Source organism: Trachymyrmex cornetzi, unplaced genomic scaffold (assembly GCF_001594075.2).
Source record: "Trachymyrmex cornetzi isolate Tcor2-1 unplaced genomic scaffold, Tcor1.1 scaffold646, whole genome shotgun sequence".
Classification (NCBI taxonomy): Eukaryota; Metazoa; Arthropoda; class Insecta; order Hymenoptera; family Formicidae; genus Trachymyrmex; species Trachymyrmex cornetzi.
In genome coordinates, this window is record NW_017299966.1 from 248,480 (window position 1) to 266,028 (window position 17,549).

A 17,549-nucleotide genomic window follows, 5' to 3' on the forward strand; every position below is an offset into this window, starting at 1 on the left:
CCTGCCGATGGCGGATTCCGTTCGAGTAGAATCGCGCGCCTCGCAATATCCCACTTGCCCTTCAATCGCTATACTTATATCTCATAAATCACAATAGAAGATCTGGGAATTGAGTGTCGTATCTTTAAAATTTTTATACGAAATGGCAACGTTCATGTTAACGCGGAATATAAAAGAGCTAAAACTTAATTTTCGATATGGCTAAAGATTTTTTCGTTTTATATGCGATATATTTATTTTTCTGATAAAAATAGAATATGGTTTAATTTATCGATTTTCTATTTTTCTAGGCTTTATTACGTGCTTTATTCATTAAGACCTCTCGAGTACTTGATTTATCTCTCAAGTAGAATTTATATTTTCCATGATTGGGAAATACGTCAACATCTTTTCATTTAAAATTTGCCATTTACCTCTGATCTTACATCGCCAAAATATATTAGGTTGATAAAATAGTACACAAGTGCAATATGTAAATGTGTGTGATAAAGATACTATTGCAGCCACCGATTCGCACTTTTCCGACACCTTGTACCCGTTGATGACGTCAATAGCCAATATTACCTTCTTACAGAATTTGCGTTATCGGATCACCCACGTACCGCAATAAGTAGTAAATGACACTTTTCTCTTTTCAAGAGGATAGGAATTACGGTATGACGTAGGAAATTTAATGAGGCAATTAATTAATGAGAAATTGTATAGTATTCATTTTAACATTTATACATCGTTGTATTGGATGTAATATCTCTGATCTTTGCAATATAAAAAAAGTTTCATGCTTACGCTATCTTGAGACCAGCAATGGAATTCTCTAGAAGCTTGATAAAGAGAAAGATCGATTAGAAAAAAAATGTATCGTTAACATTTATATACAATATTAAAATATGCATGATACAAATTACCTTCAAGTCCCAAACTACAAGTTGTCCGTCTAAACTGCTTGTGCTAAATTCATGATCGGATACTCGGCGAACGCAGTTGATTGTGTTTTGATGCACGCTATCCAAAGCATTATCATTCGTCTCGCTTCTCGCTTGTCGATCTAGCGATTGGAATTTTCGCATAGCAGATAATCCAGCAATCTCCTTTTTTTGCGTGTTGTCCAACTTTGAAACAAAATATATTTGTCCGTTGTCATCTACGGAATATAACATTGGCATACAGCTATGCCCCTACGAAAAAGGAGAGAGAGAGAGAAAGAGAGAGAGGGTTACCAATTAGTGCAATAAATATTTTTATCGAATAATCTTAAAGATAATCTTTTAAGAATCGCTTACAGCAGCAACAATGTTATTAGAACCTATCCAAATGCAGCTTAAAAACGGTAAATGCTCTGTATATAGTCTCATGACTGCATATCCTTTAGTAGCATCACCAACACATACGGACGAGTTGTGTGCTACCCAACAGATTTTATTGCCACATGGACTAAATGCTACTGAATGTATCCAGCCACCTATAAAAGCAACGATTAAAATGCAATTCTTTATAATATAGACAGAATGTATACATATATTTATAATTTACACATATTTCAAACGTGAATACAAAAATAATTAAAACATAATAGAATAAAAGATGACGATATTACCTCCATTGGGTGTATTAGGAAACTCAGCCAACAATGTTCCTAAGGTATTACTCTGTCCCCAAGCACTAGTACCAGGATCCTCCATATCACTGATAAATGCACTGAAGACACGGACTTTGTAGTCCGTCGATCCCGCGACCAGAACCTTATTATTAGGGTGCCAATCAACGGTAGTTACCGTAGACCTCAATGGACGCTTAATGTGTTTACATAACCACCAATTATTCTCTGATACAAAGTAACAAACAGCTATAACTCGTCCTCCGGAACCCACGGCAAATTTATTTTCTGTAATGACAGTCTTTGTACAGAGCTGTAACAAATTTGAAGTAAATTCTTTCGGACGCGCATAGAGGGTATGTATACCTAAAGGAGACCATTTTACACAAGTAGCGGCTCGATTTATTCGCAAAAGAACCCAAGCGGGATCCCACTTGCCGTCTTCTTTCTGAGTCCATACATAGGCATTCTTGTCTGCGGAACAGGTGACTATGCGATTGGTTTTTGGCGCCCAGTCGATTCCCATGACAGCCATGTGATGTTCCTCCAAGGTCTCGAGTAACTTCCATCCGGATGAAGTACGTTTGTGCACTTGGATCTCATTGTTGTTTGGGCATACGGCAACCTCTGTGACAACGGCTCGATTATCGCATCCATTATACAATACGATCTAACTATAGCAGCTATCTAGAGAGGAATCTATTACGAGGGGGAAGGACGGTACCAGAGTTCTTCCGTACCAGTTTTATCTCTGTTCCACGCGTGACAGCTGATGGCATCGACACCCAAGTTGTAGACCTCCGTCATTTCGCGATTACCCTTAGTAAAAGAGGATGTATCAAGACGATTGCGTGGGATGTCGAATACTGTCGAAGGCAGCGATGATGAATCAGCGTAGACTCGAAGAGAACTCGAGGTGAACGCGGGGCACGCGGGCTCGACGGGCGCGGTCGTCGATTAAATCTTATTAAACGAGACTCTGCCGACTGCCGTTCGAGCGATCGTGTGCGGTGTGACGCGTACGCCGTCGCCGCCGGTGCTCACGGAAATTCGCGGACTCTGGTCAGTCTACACGAATTTCCCCGGCCTCTTCTCACGATCGCAAAACACGCCTCTCTACACACCGGAATTGACAGTTCATCCGTAGATAGATAGTGGGTTATCTGTCTCCTCTTTCAGGTTATGTTCTCCCGGATATACGCAATATACGTATATACCTATATACCTATGTTATATACTGAAGACCGTGGAGTATAAAGACGAGCGCGCTGCTCTCGGCATCCGGCTTTTTTCTCTCCGCAGTCCGCCGCGCCGTCCGCGCCAGCGCCAGCGCTTCCTCTGCCACGACCTCTATCGAGCGTCGAAACAAAATGGCTAGGGAAACAAAATGGCGTTGGTAACTTTATAACCATACCAACCTGTCTTCAATGGCGAGAGTTTTCCTCTAGATTACTAATGCCCATTTCCACCAATATAGATTAACTTTAATCTCGGTTCAACTTACTCTTCGTCTTTTTCTAATCTTTAGAACTAGAAAAAGACAAAGAGTAAGTTGAACCGAGATTAAAGTTGATCTGCGTTGGTGGAAACGGACCTAATAGTTTCAAACCTGAAATAGGTTCAAATAGAGTCGATTTTGTAGAGTTGGTAACCCTACTGTTTTTTTTTTAGTAAACAACTGGGTCGGTGGTCGGGAACCGAATAAATTTGTCAAAAGAAGGACAAATATTAAACTTTCAAATAATTAAATTTTTATAACAATATATCTTGAACGATAGATCAAGAACGAGTTACTGGAATAAGGAATTCTTTGTGATTTGAAAATTAATATTTTTATCGATTTTTTTAAAAAGGTAAGGAATATAACACATTTAAAGTTTGTTAACAATCGTTGACAAAATTGTGGAGCAATTTCTCTTTACACTCTTTCACTAAATATAAATAATGATTTCTTAGTTTTTAAAACTATATATATTTATTTTTATATGTTCCTTTATTATACTATAAACGAGGGGAGGGGGAGAAATAAATAAAAGCAAAATAAAAATGAAGTAATTGAGATAAATCCAGGCCGCGTATAAGGGCCACTTTCACCAAGCTCAGTTAACTTAACCAGCCTAGTAACTGTAATGAAATAGAAAGAGATAGAAACAGTTCTATCTTTTTCTATTTCATTACAGTTACTAGGCTGGTTAAATAAACCGATGATGGTGAAAGTGACCCTAAGTCTGAATTATTTATCTTGTAAAATGTCTCTACATTTGATATTGCGTATTGTATAGTAGCGTATATTAATTTTGATAACTGAAGCTTCATCGCGATAATATAATATATTAATTGTAATATCGATATAAATAAATAACCAATTGTTACGTGTGTTATATATAGCGATTGCAACAGATTTATTTTCGCGGCGCAAATCGCTACTGTCGCTCTACGTCGCGTCGCAGCGCACAAAGCCAAAACACGCCCTCGTTTAATCCGTCTCGGTCATTCCATCGATGTGCCTTGCGTTTGATATATAGCTAAGGCCGCGTAATGAAATATTTTACGCAGTGCAGAGAGTGAAGTCATAAAATATCGATAGCGGTTGACACTGCGCCGTTTTGAATCGCGATTCTCAATTATTATGCAATAATCGTCGTACTTTTCTCATTTACATGCAAACTTTTTTGAAATCTATTATTGTGCACTATATAAATCGAGTATTAAAAATTTGCTTTACAATTTATAATTATATTTAATTTTTATAGTTTAATTAATATTTTTTAAATGAGATATATTGAAACTTATATGTATATTAATTGCAATATTGTATCATCAGATTTATTCACATATATATATTTTGTGTGTGCGTGCGCGCGCGTGTGTGTGTATGTTTGTACATGTGATATTCAAGTTAAAATAATTAATTTATTACGTACGTGTATGCAAATGTAGAGACAAATGGAAGAGACAAAGAGATTAAATTACTTAATTTTATAATATATTCCAAGATTTAATTAAATTTACTTAAGACGGAATAATTTCTTAATTACTAAATAAAATAGATACTTATGTCATTGTGTAACATAAACAACAAAATATTAAGCTATCTATATTTTCTACAACTTCAAGTTTTCAAAGTTTTGAATTTGTTAGTTGTTAAAATGATATGTATACAGCAACATATATATTCTACTTTACTATGCAAAGCGGCTTTTTACTTCTGGCTCTCTCAAATTAACTTTTAATGGAATTAACGAAATTCTATTACTACATAGATAAAAGCTCTCTTATAGCTTGGCGGTACATATCAAAAAAGACTTTTTAACATTTAATACAATGCGATATAATGGAGTTGTTATCTCGTTTTAGCAGATTGATAAACACGGCATTAATGTATTAATTCCTGCAAAAGTAGTAAAATTTTTACGTAAAATCTCACGTATTTCTGAGAGCAATAATGATTGAGATTAAAATGAGATTTATTTATAAATCTAATTATATAAAAAAAATGCAGTTATATTATCTAAATTAACATTAAGCGAAGGATTGACGTTTATTTCTTTTTTTTTGCAATTGGGACGTCATTGAAAATGAATAATCTTTATCTCGATTTTCAAGACAATATTTTTGTTTTACTTTTCAAGACAATATTAATTCTTGTTTTGATTCTAATATTCTTATTCTGAAGAAGAGACAATAATCTTTATTTCCATTTTAAAGACAGTACCATCTTTCCCATTACCCAAATGGCTCTATAGTGTCAACTTTACAAACGTTATAAAGTGAATACAATATTTCGATGTGGTCATAGTGAGAAAACCGGAAAACCACCTTCGCCACTGACAAATCAGTCTCTCGAGAATTGACCAGGTCTGAGTCTGGCAAACAAACTGGTTAGACCACACTCTACTACCTTGTGTACTTCGTACTAAATAACTATTTTCCAAGGGTGCCAAGTCGTTTTCGAAATCGACTGTTCGTCGAGCTTGAAGCTTTACTCTTATTATATATGCTAATTTGAATAATTTAAGCCCAAACAACTTGCTCGATTAATAAAAATAGAACTGTGAGCAGCTGCTGCAGATTATAGTGCCAAAGAAAATTGCATCGTATACATAATCGAATGTATAGTGTTTGTAAAATACTAGTTTAGATGCTGAATTATTTTCACGCAGAAACTTAAATAAATTTTTTATATTCTTCAATTGTGATATTTTCGAAATTAAACGACCAAAAATATAATTTTTTTTCCACATTACGTTAAATGTATTTTATTTGGTAATTTAAGCCAAATAAATTTTTCGAAAATTTTAATATTCGTTGTTTTACAAAGAATTAAAGCTCGCAATTGTGCGTGACATAACTGAAGTTTGATATCCAATTTTTTCACGTATAAGTCTTCTTAATCGATTTTACTATAGCTACGTCAGAATATATATACATATATGTATATAGGTATATATGTGTATGCGCGTACATTTTGTTCTTTTTGAAACGAAATTCCAAAAGTATTTTTTATTGCATTTTATCCAATCATTTCGGAAATACAAAATTATTCGTTATAATTTTCATGAAATCGAATGCATAAGTTGCAGCATTCGATTATCTACAAGAAAAATAATAAAGAATAAAAATAGTACTATATACATTTGTAGCTGAATTCTTTAGTTCTATTTCTATAGAGGTTTGTTTTTGGATCGATACCTGCGCGTAGGTTATTCTCAATTCAAGCCTACGTTTCAGTGATAGTTTTATTTGTGAAATATTTTTAAAATTAATTTTTATAAAAAGTTTTATCTTTATATATCTACGTATAGAACAAATTTTTTAACGAATCAAAATAAGATTATAATCTTTTTAATTATACACACACACACACACACATATATATATCTAAATTACAAGTACAAAAATTGATAAAGATATAGAAAATGGTGAAGAATTTTTATTTATTGTTAAATTTGCTTTTATTGTATGCTTTCTCGTTATTTTTGTATAATTCACATACTAAGTACGCGTTATTCATATGTATTTTGGTAAATATCTGGGTTTGTTTTATTCAAAAAACATTTCGAGAATATAATACGTAGATTGCATGAGCTGATAACGTTGTATTAATCTTTATTTTAATTCTGATGGGCTAAGTTGCCACAACTGTCGTGTTTAGATCTCGAGACGTATCTCTTGTTTCACAATCAGTGCTATTTAAGTCTTCAGCAACGAGAGAGCAAATCTTATTTCGCTCGGTGAGAAGAAATTTGACAGTAGACGATGAAAACGAGCAGAGATTTAAATTTCATTATTCTTTGTTCGTGTTAAATTAGCTCAGTTTTATTTCTTTGCATTTCGTTTCTACGTAAATTAAGAGTTATCAGATTTCGTTGTAGGCTTCTTCCTCTCTTGATCTAATAAAGTCTCGTGCGATAAAATGTGAGAAACGGCGGCATTACGATTTCCTGTTTAAATTATCCTCGCGCCAGCATCGCTCATCGAAGATAACGACGAGTAAGAAAATATGAAACTTCAATTTCCCCTTCTTCTATGTATCGAAGATTCCAGAGATGCGATGTATCTAATAAAATTTCCGCTAAAATATGCGATCTTGATCAAGTTGTTCGTTCGCGATAAGTTTCGTTGGAATACGGAAAATTCCTTTACGTATCACTACCGAAAATTTGTGACAAAGCATAAAGATGGAAAAAATTTCCGTTATCAATGATAATCAATAAATACCGTTCAAGGTTTTTTATAATTAATAAATTTCGAAATTTAATAATAATAAATATCTTTGAAGTCTCTTCCAGCAAATATGTTAGAGTTAAACGGATAAGTATGGTGTGCTAGATATATCGGATAATAGATGTCTGGGCGTGTTAAATTTCGTTGCTTTCGTATTTTTGCGTGAAACTGCAAATTCAGCGCTAGGAGATACATTTAGCTAAAATGTAGACCCAACGGACACGTTAATCTTTTCGTATGTTTGTTACAGTTTTATCGACCCAATCTTTCTCGATCAACGGACATTTAGATAAATAGATACAATAATACAACTGTACATGGCAAGTAAATTTGTTTTAAATGACTGTAGCATGATTTTTTTCTTCTAATTGTGCATTATATATACGTGTATAGCTTGGATTATAATGTACATAGATAATTAATACTTTTAAGTCAGTTAAAAAATGTTATTAAATTTCTGATGAATAACGTATGACAAAGTATACAGTTTAATGCTTATACAAATAACTATTTAAATTCTGTATAATGTATGCAAAAATGTGGTTGTTTAAGTTTAAGATTTATTATTTAATAATCCTATATTAAAATTGGCGTGTCACGTTTTTTTGAAGCCTCTTTTCAAAGGGGGTTGACTGACTGCCTACTCAGCCCCCCCAAAAAATTTTTTTTTAGCTAAACGGAATGAGAGCGCAAAAATTTTTTTGCGGATATGGGTAGCGCATAAATAGCGCATTATTCCTTAATTTTTTCATTAAAATTTGGTTAAATGTTACGTAAATGTTACGTAACATTTCTGTAACATTTCCGTAGCATTTATTAATAATTTAAATTTCGTATAACTTTTGAACTAAGGGGTGAGCAAACGAAAATTCCGATAGTGCATTCGTGAGCAAACAATGAGCAAACGAATGCAAAAAAAATTATTCGATTTTTTAATATTGGGGGGTTAGCGTGAAGTTAGCGTAGCGCGCGCAGGGGATGTGCTAGTATATTAAATTTGAATTTTGAATAAATTTTAACGTTTTACTACATTATTATTTTTTACAAATAAGAATGTAAGATCTAATCTTAATTCTTAATTTAATATTTTGTTGGGATTTATGAATAACATATTTTTGCATCGATTTAAATTTAATCACATCATTTGGGTTAGATATGCAATCTTATCGAAAAGTTTATAAAAAATTTTAAAAATTTGCATGTCAAATAAATATGTAAATTCACGATTGAGTTACTTCAACACTGACGTCCTGCCGTCGATCCCTATCGTTGCAATGATATTTTAGTCGGCGATATTGAACGAGCAAAATGCTCATCCTCGGCTTGCATATGGCTACGTACGCGTGTCATGAAAGGAATTTTATCTGATATCGGATAATAGAGTTCGTGTTGAGGGTATCGAAGGGAGTGATGATTGAGAAGAAATGCCCATCGAAGAATGTTTAAAGTTATAAATATTATACAATCTTATAAAGAAGTTATAATTCTTTATATAAGATTTTTTATTCTGACATTTCTGACGTACCTCAATTCTCTTAAGGATCATTTATACTGACTGTAAACTGTTAACTTTTGTCGTAAGTTAGAATAAGAAAATGACAATCACAGTTGAATGTGAGGAGAATGAAGTCGATTATTCTGCTTACATTCGATTGCGAATGGTCAATTTTATGTGTATATATATATATATATAGCTTACGGCATAAGTTAACAGTTTACGGCCAGTATAAATAATCCTTTGCTTGCGTAAATCGAGCAAGTTAAGTAAATATTACTTAGCTACTAATAGCGATAATTATGCTTTAAAGAAAGATCGCGTTTAATATTTTGATCTATATTAATATATGCATATAAAAATTCTGGAAGATTAACAATTTTATGTCGTTAAAACTGTATCTTATTATGCGCATTTCATGGTTATGCTGTTGAAAGTTAATGTCTTAATAATTATTAAGACATTATTATAATTTATGTAATCGCTCATTTGGATTTTATATTAATCTGCACATGGGTATTGGTTAGGAACATATCAAAGATCATCTTATTACACTAATATACTTTTATAAGTATTATACCATTGTTACATTTCAATTGCAGTTACATCTGACGTGCGATTTAATCTTATCTGATTTAGAATTCACCGATATGTAAATCGCTTTAAAAAGCGATTATTTTTCCGAATGCAATAGAGACATTACCTTGCAACGAAAATAATCTTGCGAATACATAAAAATAACAGTTTATTCGTTCATCATAGCTTGTGTGTTTGGTTTATTAATACGAAAAAACGATAAATATATATAAGTGTTATAGCATTATTTACGTAACTCTGATTTTAGGCGATTTTTTAAATTAAATATTCGTAACGTTTATACATATAATAAAATATAATATGACTTAATAATAATTATATTATTATAAAAATATAATATTTATATACTAATATATTTAATCCTTAAAAATTATTTTCTTCATACAAACTTAGGATTAAAAAATTCTTTATATATATATATATTTTTTTTTTACCACAGGCCATAGCGGCAGTTAACGCAACACGGCAAAAAAATACAATTTTCTACGGTGGTGCAGTTTCACAATTGGTAGCTGACCTGGAATTTTTATAAACATTTTTAAGGTAAGTGTTGATCGTTGTAGCTTTGAGTGAATCATTATAATATCCTAGTATTATAATAGTATTTGTTATATATTGTCAAATTTTTTAAAATTTGACAAATGGCGAAAAATTCGATTTCATATTCATTAAAAGTATAATAATGTAAACTATGTAAAGGAATATGTTTTTATTCTTTTAATATCATTTGCCGTACATTTCCTTGTTTAAAAAAAATAGTTTATTAAAATTCTTTATGGGATTATTATTAATATATCGAGTGGCAGGATAAAATTTGCATAATACATGATCAAATGCGGCAGAGAACGCGCAATTGTAATTTATCAGAGCTATCCACTTGGTCCGCACGTCATCTGCGCGTCTGATAGCATCGAATGATCTGACGAGATCGATGCATTAAATCGGATCATTATTAACGCAATGACAACGATAATGAATCTAATAAATCAACATGACAGCAATAATGCTCATTGAAATCTTTGTAATCGAGCAATGATGGACGGATCGAGCTATTTTATTATATCGAGTAAAATGTCAAAATATAGTATAATAAAACGTCAAAAGTTAGTAACATCTGCATCGTAATCGCCTATCTGCTAAAGTTCTGGCTAGAAATGGAGTTACGGTAAATTAAAAGGATTTATCTCATCTACGCCTCCTTTATCGTTTGCAGACATTAATTCCGAAAATTGCTGTAGTAATTTAGTCGGTGTTCTACGAATGACTCGCCATTGCTAAGTGAGCGAGGAACTTTCTCAACTTCGTCATTCTAATGTTCTTCCTATCCTTTTATTACTTGAGAATTAGAATTTAAAATCTGAGAGCATTTTGATCTTCTAAAGAAAATGCGATCAAGTAACAATTTGCGAATACCTCATTGCCAGAGTTATCGAATAGAAAAAATTCTTTTGTTTGATAACACATTAATTTGTTAAATGTAACATACGTATATACATATATATACCATATATATGTATACCATATATATATATACACAGGGTGTTCTTAAAATACGCCATCATCCATCCTGAACAGATAGAGTGGACTAAACTGAATCAAAAGGTCCTCTACCATTTTGCGATTTTCGCAATGGTTAACGATAACGAAATATTAATTACTAAAAACCGCTAAATATTGGTTTTTAATAATTTTTTACTCAAATACTACCAACTTTACAGAAAAACAGTAAGAGATAAAAATTGTTTATTTTCTTCTTATAAAGTTCTGAGAATTTTTTCAGAATTTTTTAATACCGTATTTTCTTATGCTGGTACAAATAAGAAGATACAGTACTAAAAAGTTAATAAAAAATTCTGAAAAATTTTTTAAAGTTCTATGAGAAGAAAATTAATGATTTTTATCTTTTGTAAATTTTCTGTAAAGTTGATAATATTTGAGTAAAAAATTATTGAAAAATAATATTTAGCGATTTTTAGTAATTCTCGTTAATCATTGCGCAAAATGGTAGAGGATTTTTCGACTCAGTTTAGTCCGCTCTACCTGTTCAGGATGGATGATGCCGTATTTTAAGGACACCCAGTGTGTGTGTGTGTGTGTGTGTGTGTGTGTGTGTGTGTGTGTTTGTAATTGAGATAAATTGAGTGTAAGACGTCTCTTAAAACGCGATACTGATCTGACGAATCTGCATCATGGTTACAATGAAATAATACATCTGCATCTTCCAAGAAGAAATGGATAAAATCAAAGTTCTCTATTTAATATTCTTGTCCTTCTATGTATAATCTCATAAGGAATTTTGTTATTACAAAGTATCATAATTTTAACAAATTGCAATAATATCTATCAACGTTTTTGTTTTCTTGATGTTTATTAAAAAAGATCGTGCCTATAATGTCACATTAAGATTGATTTAAAATCAAGAGTAATATTCTCATTTCCACATCACAGTTTCGAATTTGCGATATTGAACGGATTGCGAATTGAATGTAAGGATGTGGAGTAAGAACACGAAAGGGTGGAAAGTGCCGTATATACCAAGGAGATTGCCTGCCCGTGTCGAATCTACGCGTAGCAGTTCTTGAAACAGCTGGTAATTTATGACGCGTACAATCCGACTAAACCGGAAAAAGCTATCGGCGTAGCCGTCATTGCAGTAATCCGCAGTATACCTACAGACGAAATATCCGGTGCGAAATCGTGCTCGAGAAATGCCGATTCTTCGCTCACGAGGATTATCGCTTTCCAATCGACGATTGTTTCTGCAACGAAAAGTGTTGTTGATCGTCGAAGTTTCGTAAATATGGTTTCGAAGTGTTATTGACTAAGTGAGATATCGTTCAAATTAGAAACGATAGATGTCACCAACTTTTCGTTAGCATTTGTCAAAATCTGCATATATTAATTATATTTCACTTTGGGTCTATTATAATTTGGAAAAGTGGAAGGGGTCATTTGTGCAGCTATAAATGATAAATTCCAAGATTAAATTTATACGCTTTACCGATGTTCTAAATAAATGTCAGATAGATAGAGCAAATCAGCAATGAGAGTCACTTGTTTAATGATGTTTAATTACGATATCAGAAATTTATTTAAAATATAGAAATATATATAATTTAGTTGTCTACTATATTTGTATTTCTTCGATTTATTTGCAATAATTAAAAAATAATATATCATTACACACAATATCGCAATCAATCACAAAATATTTAAATATTAGTGTAAAAGTTTTTAAAGAGAAAAAAGTTTGTTAAATTAGCATTTGACTATCTCATTGTCAGTCATAGAATATTGCAAAATACATCCACTGCATATACAAGGTAACGTAAAGTTTAAATTACTGCGGACTTGAGACATTGTCTGATGCCAGTCGTAAATATTGACAGCATGATATTACAACCAAGAATAATATGCACTCCTATAAGTTACCGGTATAAATCACTTCCGCGCTTTCGGGATGTGAGCAGAATAATTTATACATCACAATGGCGAGGGATGCAATCCGGAAAATGCCTGAAAATGTATATTTACGTATCTTTGAAAACAATTTTTACGTAATATTTTTGCCGGTTAACGCATTAATAAACTGTAGTGCCAATATGTAATTTTGTAATAAATGTGAAAGAGGAAATTAGAGTAGTTGTAGATTCGTGTTTTTAAAGTTTTATACTTTAGCGATTCTATTTGATACGAGTCATGTTAGAAATTATAAAGTGATGATATCAATGCATAATTGAATATATTACTGGCTTCTACATTCTTATGATAAATTATACTTTATATTAAAACTTTTTTATATATAATTTTTGATATATGAAAAATTGGATAACGCAATGTTTTTAAAATCAATATTATATTTATAACAAAAAGTTATATGATTAAATAGTGCGGTTTTTTTTAACAATATAGGTATGTATTTATATGTGCTGAATTCTTTTAAAAAAAGCTGAATATTTTTTTATAAAACGTGAATTTAATAATAAGATTGTGTATAGGATAGGATCAATATATGTGTGTGTGTATATATACATATATATATATATATAAAATTATATTTAGTAATAGGAAGCATGAACTGTTTGCAGAGATTTGTATTAGTGTACATTACATTTTTCGGTAAATATATGAGCGCATTTCTTATAAAATGTTTGCAAGAAATAAATGAGATACTCTAGTTTTTCGTGGGAATGTTAGTGATGTGGTAAATATCAAGAGCTAAACGTCCGCTGCAGGCAACTAAAAAGAAAAAGAGAAAATAAAAAAGTATGAGGGCGGTAGGCGAGCTATGTAGCGAAAATAATTGATTAGCAATAAAGAAAATCTGTCGAAGGCATTAACGTAATAATTGACTTTTTTAATTCCAAAAGACCGTGTCCAAGCAGAACAACAAGTCACGATAACGTCAAAAGGACATTATTAAATGAATCGGATATGATTGAAAAATGATTTTTAATTATCATTTTGGAGTCATTTTTACATCATTTCGATATCATAATGATTTGTTGTTCCACTTGAGTGAATTAACAATTGAATGAATCGATATTAAAAGGCTATGTCTGTGTTTGTATTTGTATCTTTTAAGTAGATAATTTTGTGTGTGTGTAAGTGAATGAATCGTGACCATTTTCCTTGTTAGTTATTACATATTTCTAAAATATTGAAAACATATTGCTACAGCAAATATTATAACATAAGATTAAAATTTAATTTTTATTCGTTATGGAATAATATACATTGTTTTGCCTCACAATCTGTCGTTCTGCTGGCCTCATACTTCATCATCTCTCCATTTAACCTTTTACTGCTATGCGAACGCGTTGTAACAGCTCTCGTTAATTCTTTAACATCTGCGAAGGTTTCTACATGGCGCCATTCTCCTGTATCACGTTAAAAGCGTACTTGTTAAAGTAATCAAGGCAATTTTGCGTGCAGGTTACAGTATACGTGAACCGACCGAAACAAAGACTCATATTCACGGGGCACATTTAACACTAAATATGGTCGTATATTTTTCAGTCATAACACGGGCTGCGATCTTTGTAAGAAAAATAAAATTTGTAATTAGACGAACACGTTTAGCGCTAAATGTCGCACGTACAATTACGTGATAAAAAATTTAACAAGCTAGCGTAATTTAAAAGTCGACAAATGGGTTGTGAGCGGCATTAATCCTTATGTTTCTGCCAATAAAATCGTTATATATTATGATATGACCAATTTAGGATAAATGTTATCGACAATTTATAACTAGAACGTCACTAATCGCACGCGCGCGCGCACACACACACATACATTAAGAGTAAAGAATAAATATTAAAACTATTAAATTGAAAATTGGTAAAGTTGTTCAAGCTTCGTTGGGATATAGAATTTAGTTAAAAACATTTATTCTCTCAAATAAAAATGTTTTTGCATAAACAATGATGATTTTTTTCACAAAATGATTACTTGTATCCATATTTTTTCTAAAAAATTGAAATTTATATTGGAATCTTCTTTACAGAACATCTTTTAAATGTAAATATCTTGTAAATTTTTTTAACCCTTTGAAGCAAACATTTTTTATCTTTACGTAGAATTCAGTTGAAATTTATTACTCGGGGGGGTTTAAAATGGGGTCAAGTAGATTTTTCGGATCGCTTATTACAAATCCAAAGTTAAAATTTTTTAATTTTTGTCCGCCATCTTGGATCCGCCGCATTTTGTATTTTGAAAATCTGAGGTTAGATTCATAATCAGCGATCCAAAAAACCTCTCGTACATTATTTTCGGCTAATTGTTGATTAGTCACAATCACATTTATTGTTAAAAAGGGATGAATTTTTCCAGTTTGTTTATTTATAAAATACATTTCGTCAACACACACACACACAATAGGAATGTTTTCACGGTTTTTTTATAACAACTGATGTTCTACAAAACCGATAATGTTCTTTTCATTGTAGTAATATGTAAGAAACTGTGTGAAAAACCTAAGAGACTGAGGTTAAAAAGGTGTCATACATATATGTATGACACTATGCCGCAAAGGGTTAAAGATATATGTAGTAAAGATATGTCACAAGACGAGCATGAAAAATAAACCGAAAATAGGGCTCTTAAAACGAGTGTTAGGTCAGAGAAACACATTCTCGATAAAAAATAAAACAAACGAGTCACAAAATATTAAAGGTTAAATATTTATTTGAGATCGTAAGAGAGAATTAAGAAGCTGGAAGAAGTATTTATTTTGTCGATGGTTTGACTGCTTATTCCCTGGAGATTATCAGTAGAGTTGATTTGTGAGTTTCGTTATCGATCGTTTCGGCGTGTTGAAGTTAGTAACAGTCTTTAACAGCACAGTAAGTATGTACATACATATAATGCATTCGCGACCGACCTACACTTGAAACAGCGGTAAATGCCCTTTATTCGCGTGTAACGGAGCTTTAAAATGGGTCGATAAATCATATTCAGACTAATGTCTGCATTGTAACAGACGAAGGCGCGCGCGTAGTAGCTCTCATAATGGAGATGGATGCAGGTCATTCAGCCTCGTTTGAAATGAAATTTTCAAACTATCACCTGATATTCGAATCATTTGGTTTATGCACCTCTTTACGTCGATCTCTCTCCTTCTTCCCCCTCCCCTCCCCCCTCTCCCCCTCACCCTCTCTCCTTCTCTGCTTTTTCTCCTTTTCTTTCGCCGTTAAAAGCACATCCTAAGTACGACATTGTTTTTAGCGTGCTGTTGCTGACGATCGATATATATCGTATCTGCTTTTTGCCCCAAACATTCTGTTCAATCTAAAAACTCCATTACAGAATCATATTAATAGGCGCAATATATTGCGAAAAGAAACAGAAGCGATGTCATAAAATTTTACGTTAGAGTATATTCTCATTTTATATTTATGCTTTATATTATTATATTGATAAAAATATTTGACGTTAATAACTCATAATTATAGAACGTCTCACATATTGCGTTAACAATATATAATATTAAACAAAGAATTTTTAGGACCGTAAATGTAATTACGCAACAAGTAGAGAATAAATGCTTTTAACGGTCAAGCTGGGTCTTAAGTGCTCAAATAATAATATCGAATATTTGAATCTTTTAGAATCAGTTGTTTTTTTTGCATAATTCATATTACAAAAAAAAAACACATAGATGAAATATTATTTTTACAATTATATATTGTAAAAATTAGAAAATTTTTATATAAGATAATTTGAAGATTTTTTGATATCCGAAATTTGGTTTACTTATTTTATATATGCACATTTTATTATTCATATGTTCCATCTGTTTTTAGCTTACAAACAATTCTTTAGAATTGATTGGACGCATCGCAATATTTTGTAAGAGTTCGATTGTTTTGTTGTTAAAAATTATATCGTTTATTCACAAGCGTAGTATGGCAGACTGTAAGTGTGCATATGCTTGCAATCGACTCTCTGCCGTGTTTGTAAATCCACTTAACCATTTTGCACCGTTAAATTGGAGCTGTCCAATGAAAGCACCGATATCGCGTTGCGTCATAATAAAACTCCGTAAAAGTGGCGCGAGCGAGAGGTCGCGCAAACATACACACACTGCATATTTCTACATCGTTGAGTCTGTTATATCATCGAGATGCGTTTGACAACAGCCGAATGTGTGTGGAAATAAATTTTACATAATTTTGCTCGGTGGCACAAGAAAATATTTGTTAAATTAATGTTGCTGGAGCGTCTCGCAGCACAATGTTATTTTTAAAATTATTCATCGTTACTTAAATTTCATGGTTCATAAAATAATATGATACGTAATACAGTTATTGAGTAATAACTAAAACATCTTTTCGAATAATAGTATTATAATGTAAAAAACAGCGTACTACGGGCGCGCGGGGATGCATAAAAAATACAAAGTATTCATATCAAAGTATCTACAACTTGAAAAAATAAGTGAATGCAAATAGCGATTTGAAAATCAACTATCGTGTTACATGATCTGCGAAAAAGCCTTGGATAAAATTTGCATCGAGAGAAGGTCGATATTCTCTTTTTATCTCTTTTTCTCTCTTTCCTTTTCTCTCAAACAAGTTGGAAAGTTGTTGAATGAGAAACGAAAGATGGCAGTTTCGAGAAATTCATTACAGTTGC

At 32.1% G+C, this 17,549-nt stretch overlaps 1 protein-coding gene across 1 annotated transcript; it reads right to left on the minus strand.

Moving 5' to 3' along the window:
• Nucleotides 1-692: 692 nt before the first annotated feature.
• On the minus strand, nt 693-2,784 carry Arpc1 (Actin-related protein 2/3 complex, subunit 1A). Its single transcript, XM_018516627.1, has 6 exons — nt 2,335-2,784; nt 1,961-2,221; nt 1,595-1,882; nt 1,281-1,459; nt 906-1,175; nt 693-821 (listed from the first exon to the last, which is right to left on the minus strand). Exons 1-6 carry the CDS (start codon nt 2,399-2,401, stop codon nt 783-785), a joined length of 1,104 nt encoding a protein of 367 aa, XP_018372129.1. The 5' UTR covers nt 2,402-2,784; the 3' UTR covers nt 693-782.
• Between the last annotated feature and the right edge of the window lie 14,765 nt (nt 2,785-17,549).

Excerpts from the sequence above, each read along its gene's own strand:
- Arpc1 (XM_018516627.1), bottom strand. The coding sequence starts at position 2,401 with ATGACGGAGGTCTACAACTTGGGTGTCGATGCCATCAGCTGTCACGCG. Across the intron at positions 1,460-1,594 it reads TCCTAATACACCCAATGGAG|GTGGCTGGATACATTCAGTA; the intron begins GTAATATCGTCA and ends TTGCTTTTATAG. Across the intron at positions 822-905 it reads TTGTAGTTTGGGACTTGAAG|CTTCTAGAGAATTCCATTGC; the intron begins GTAATTTGTATC and ends CTCTTTATCAAG.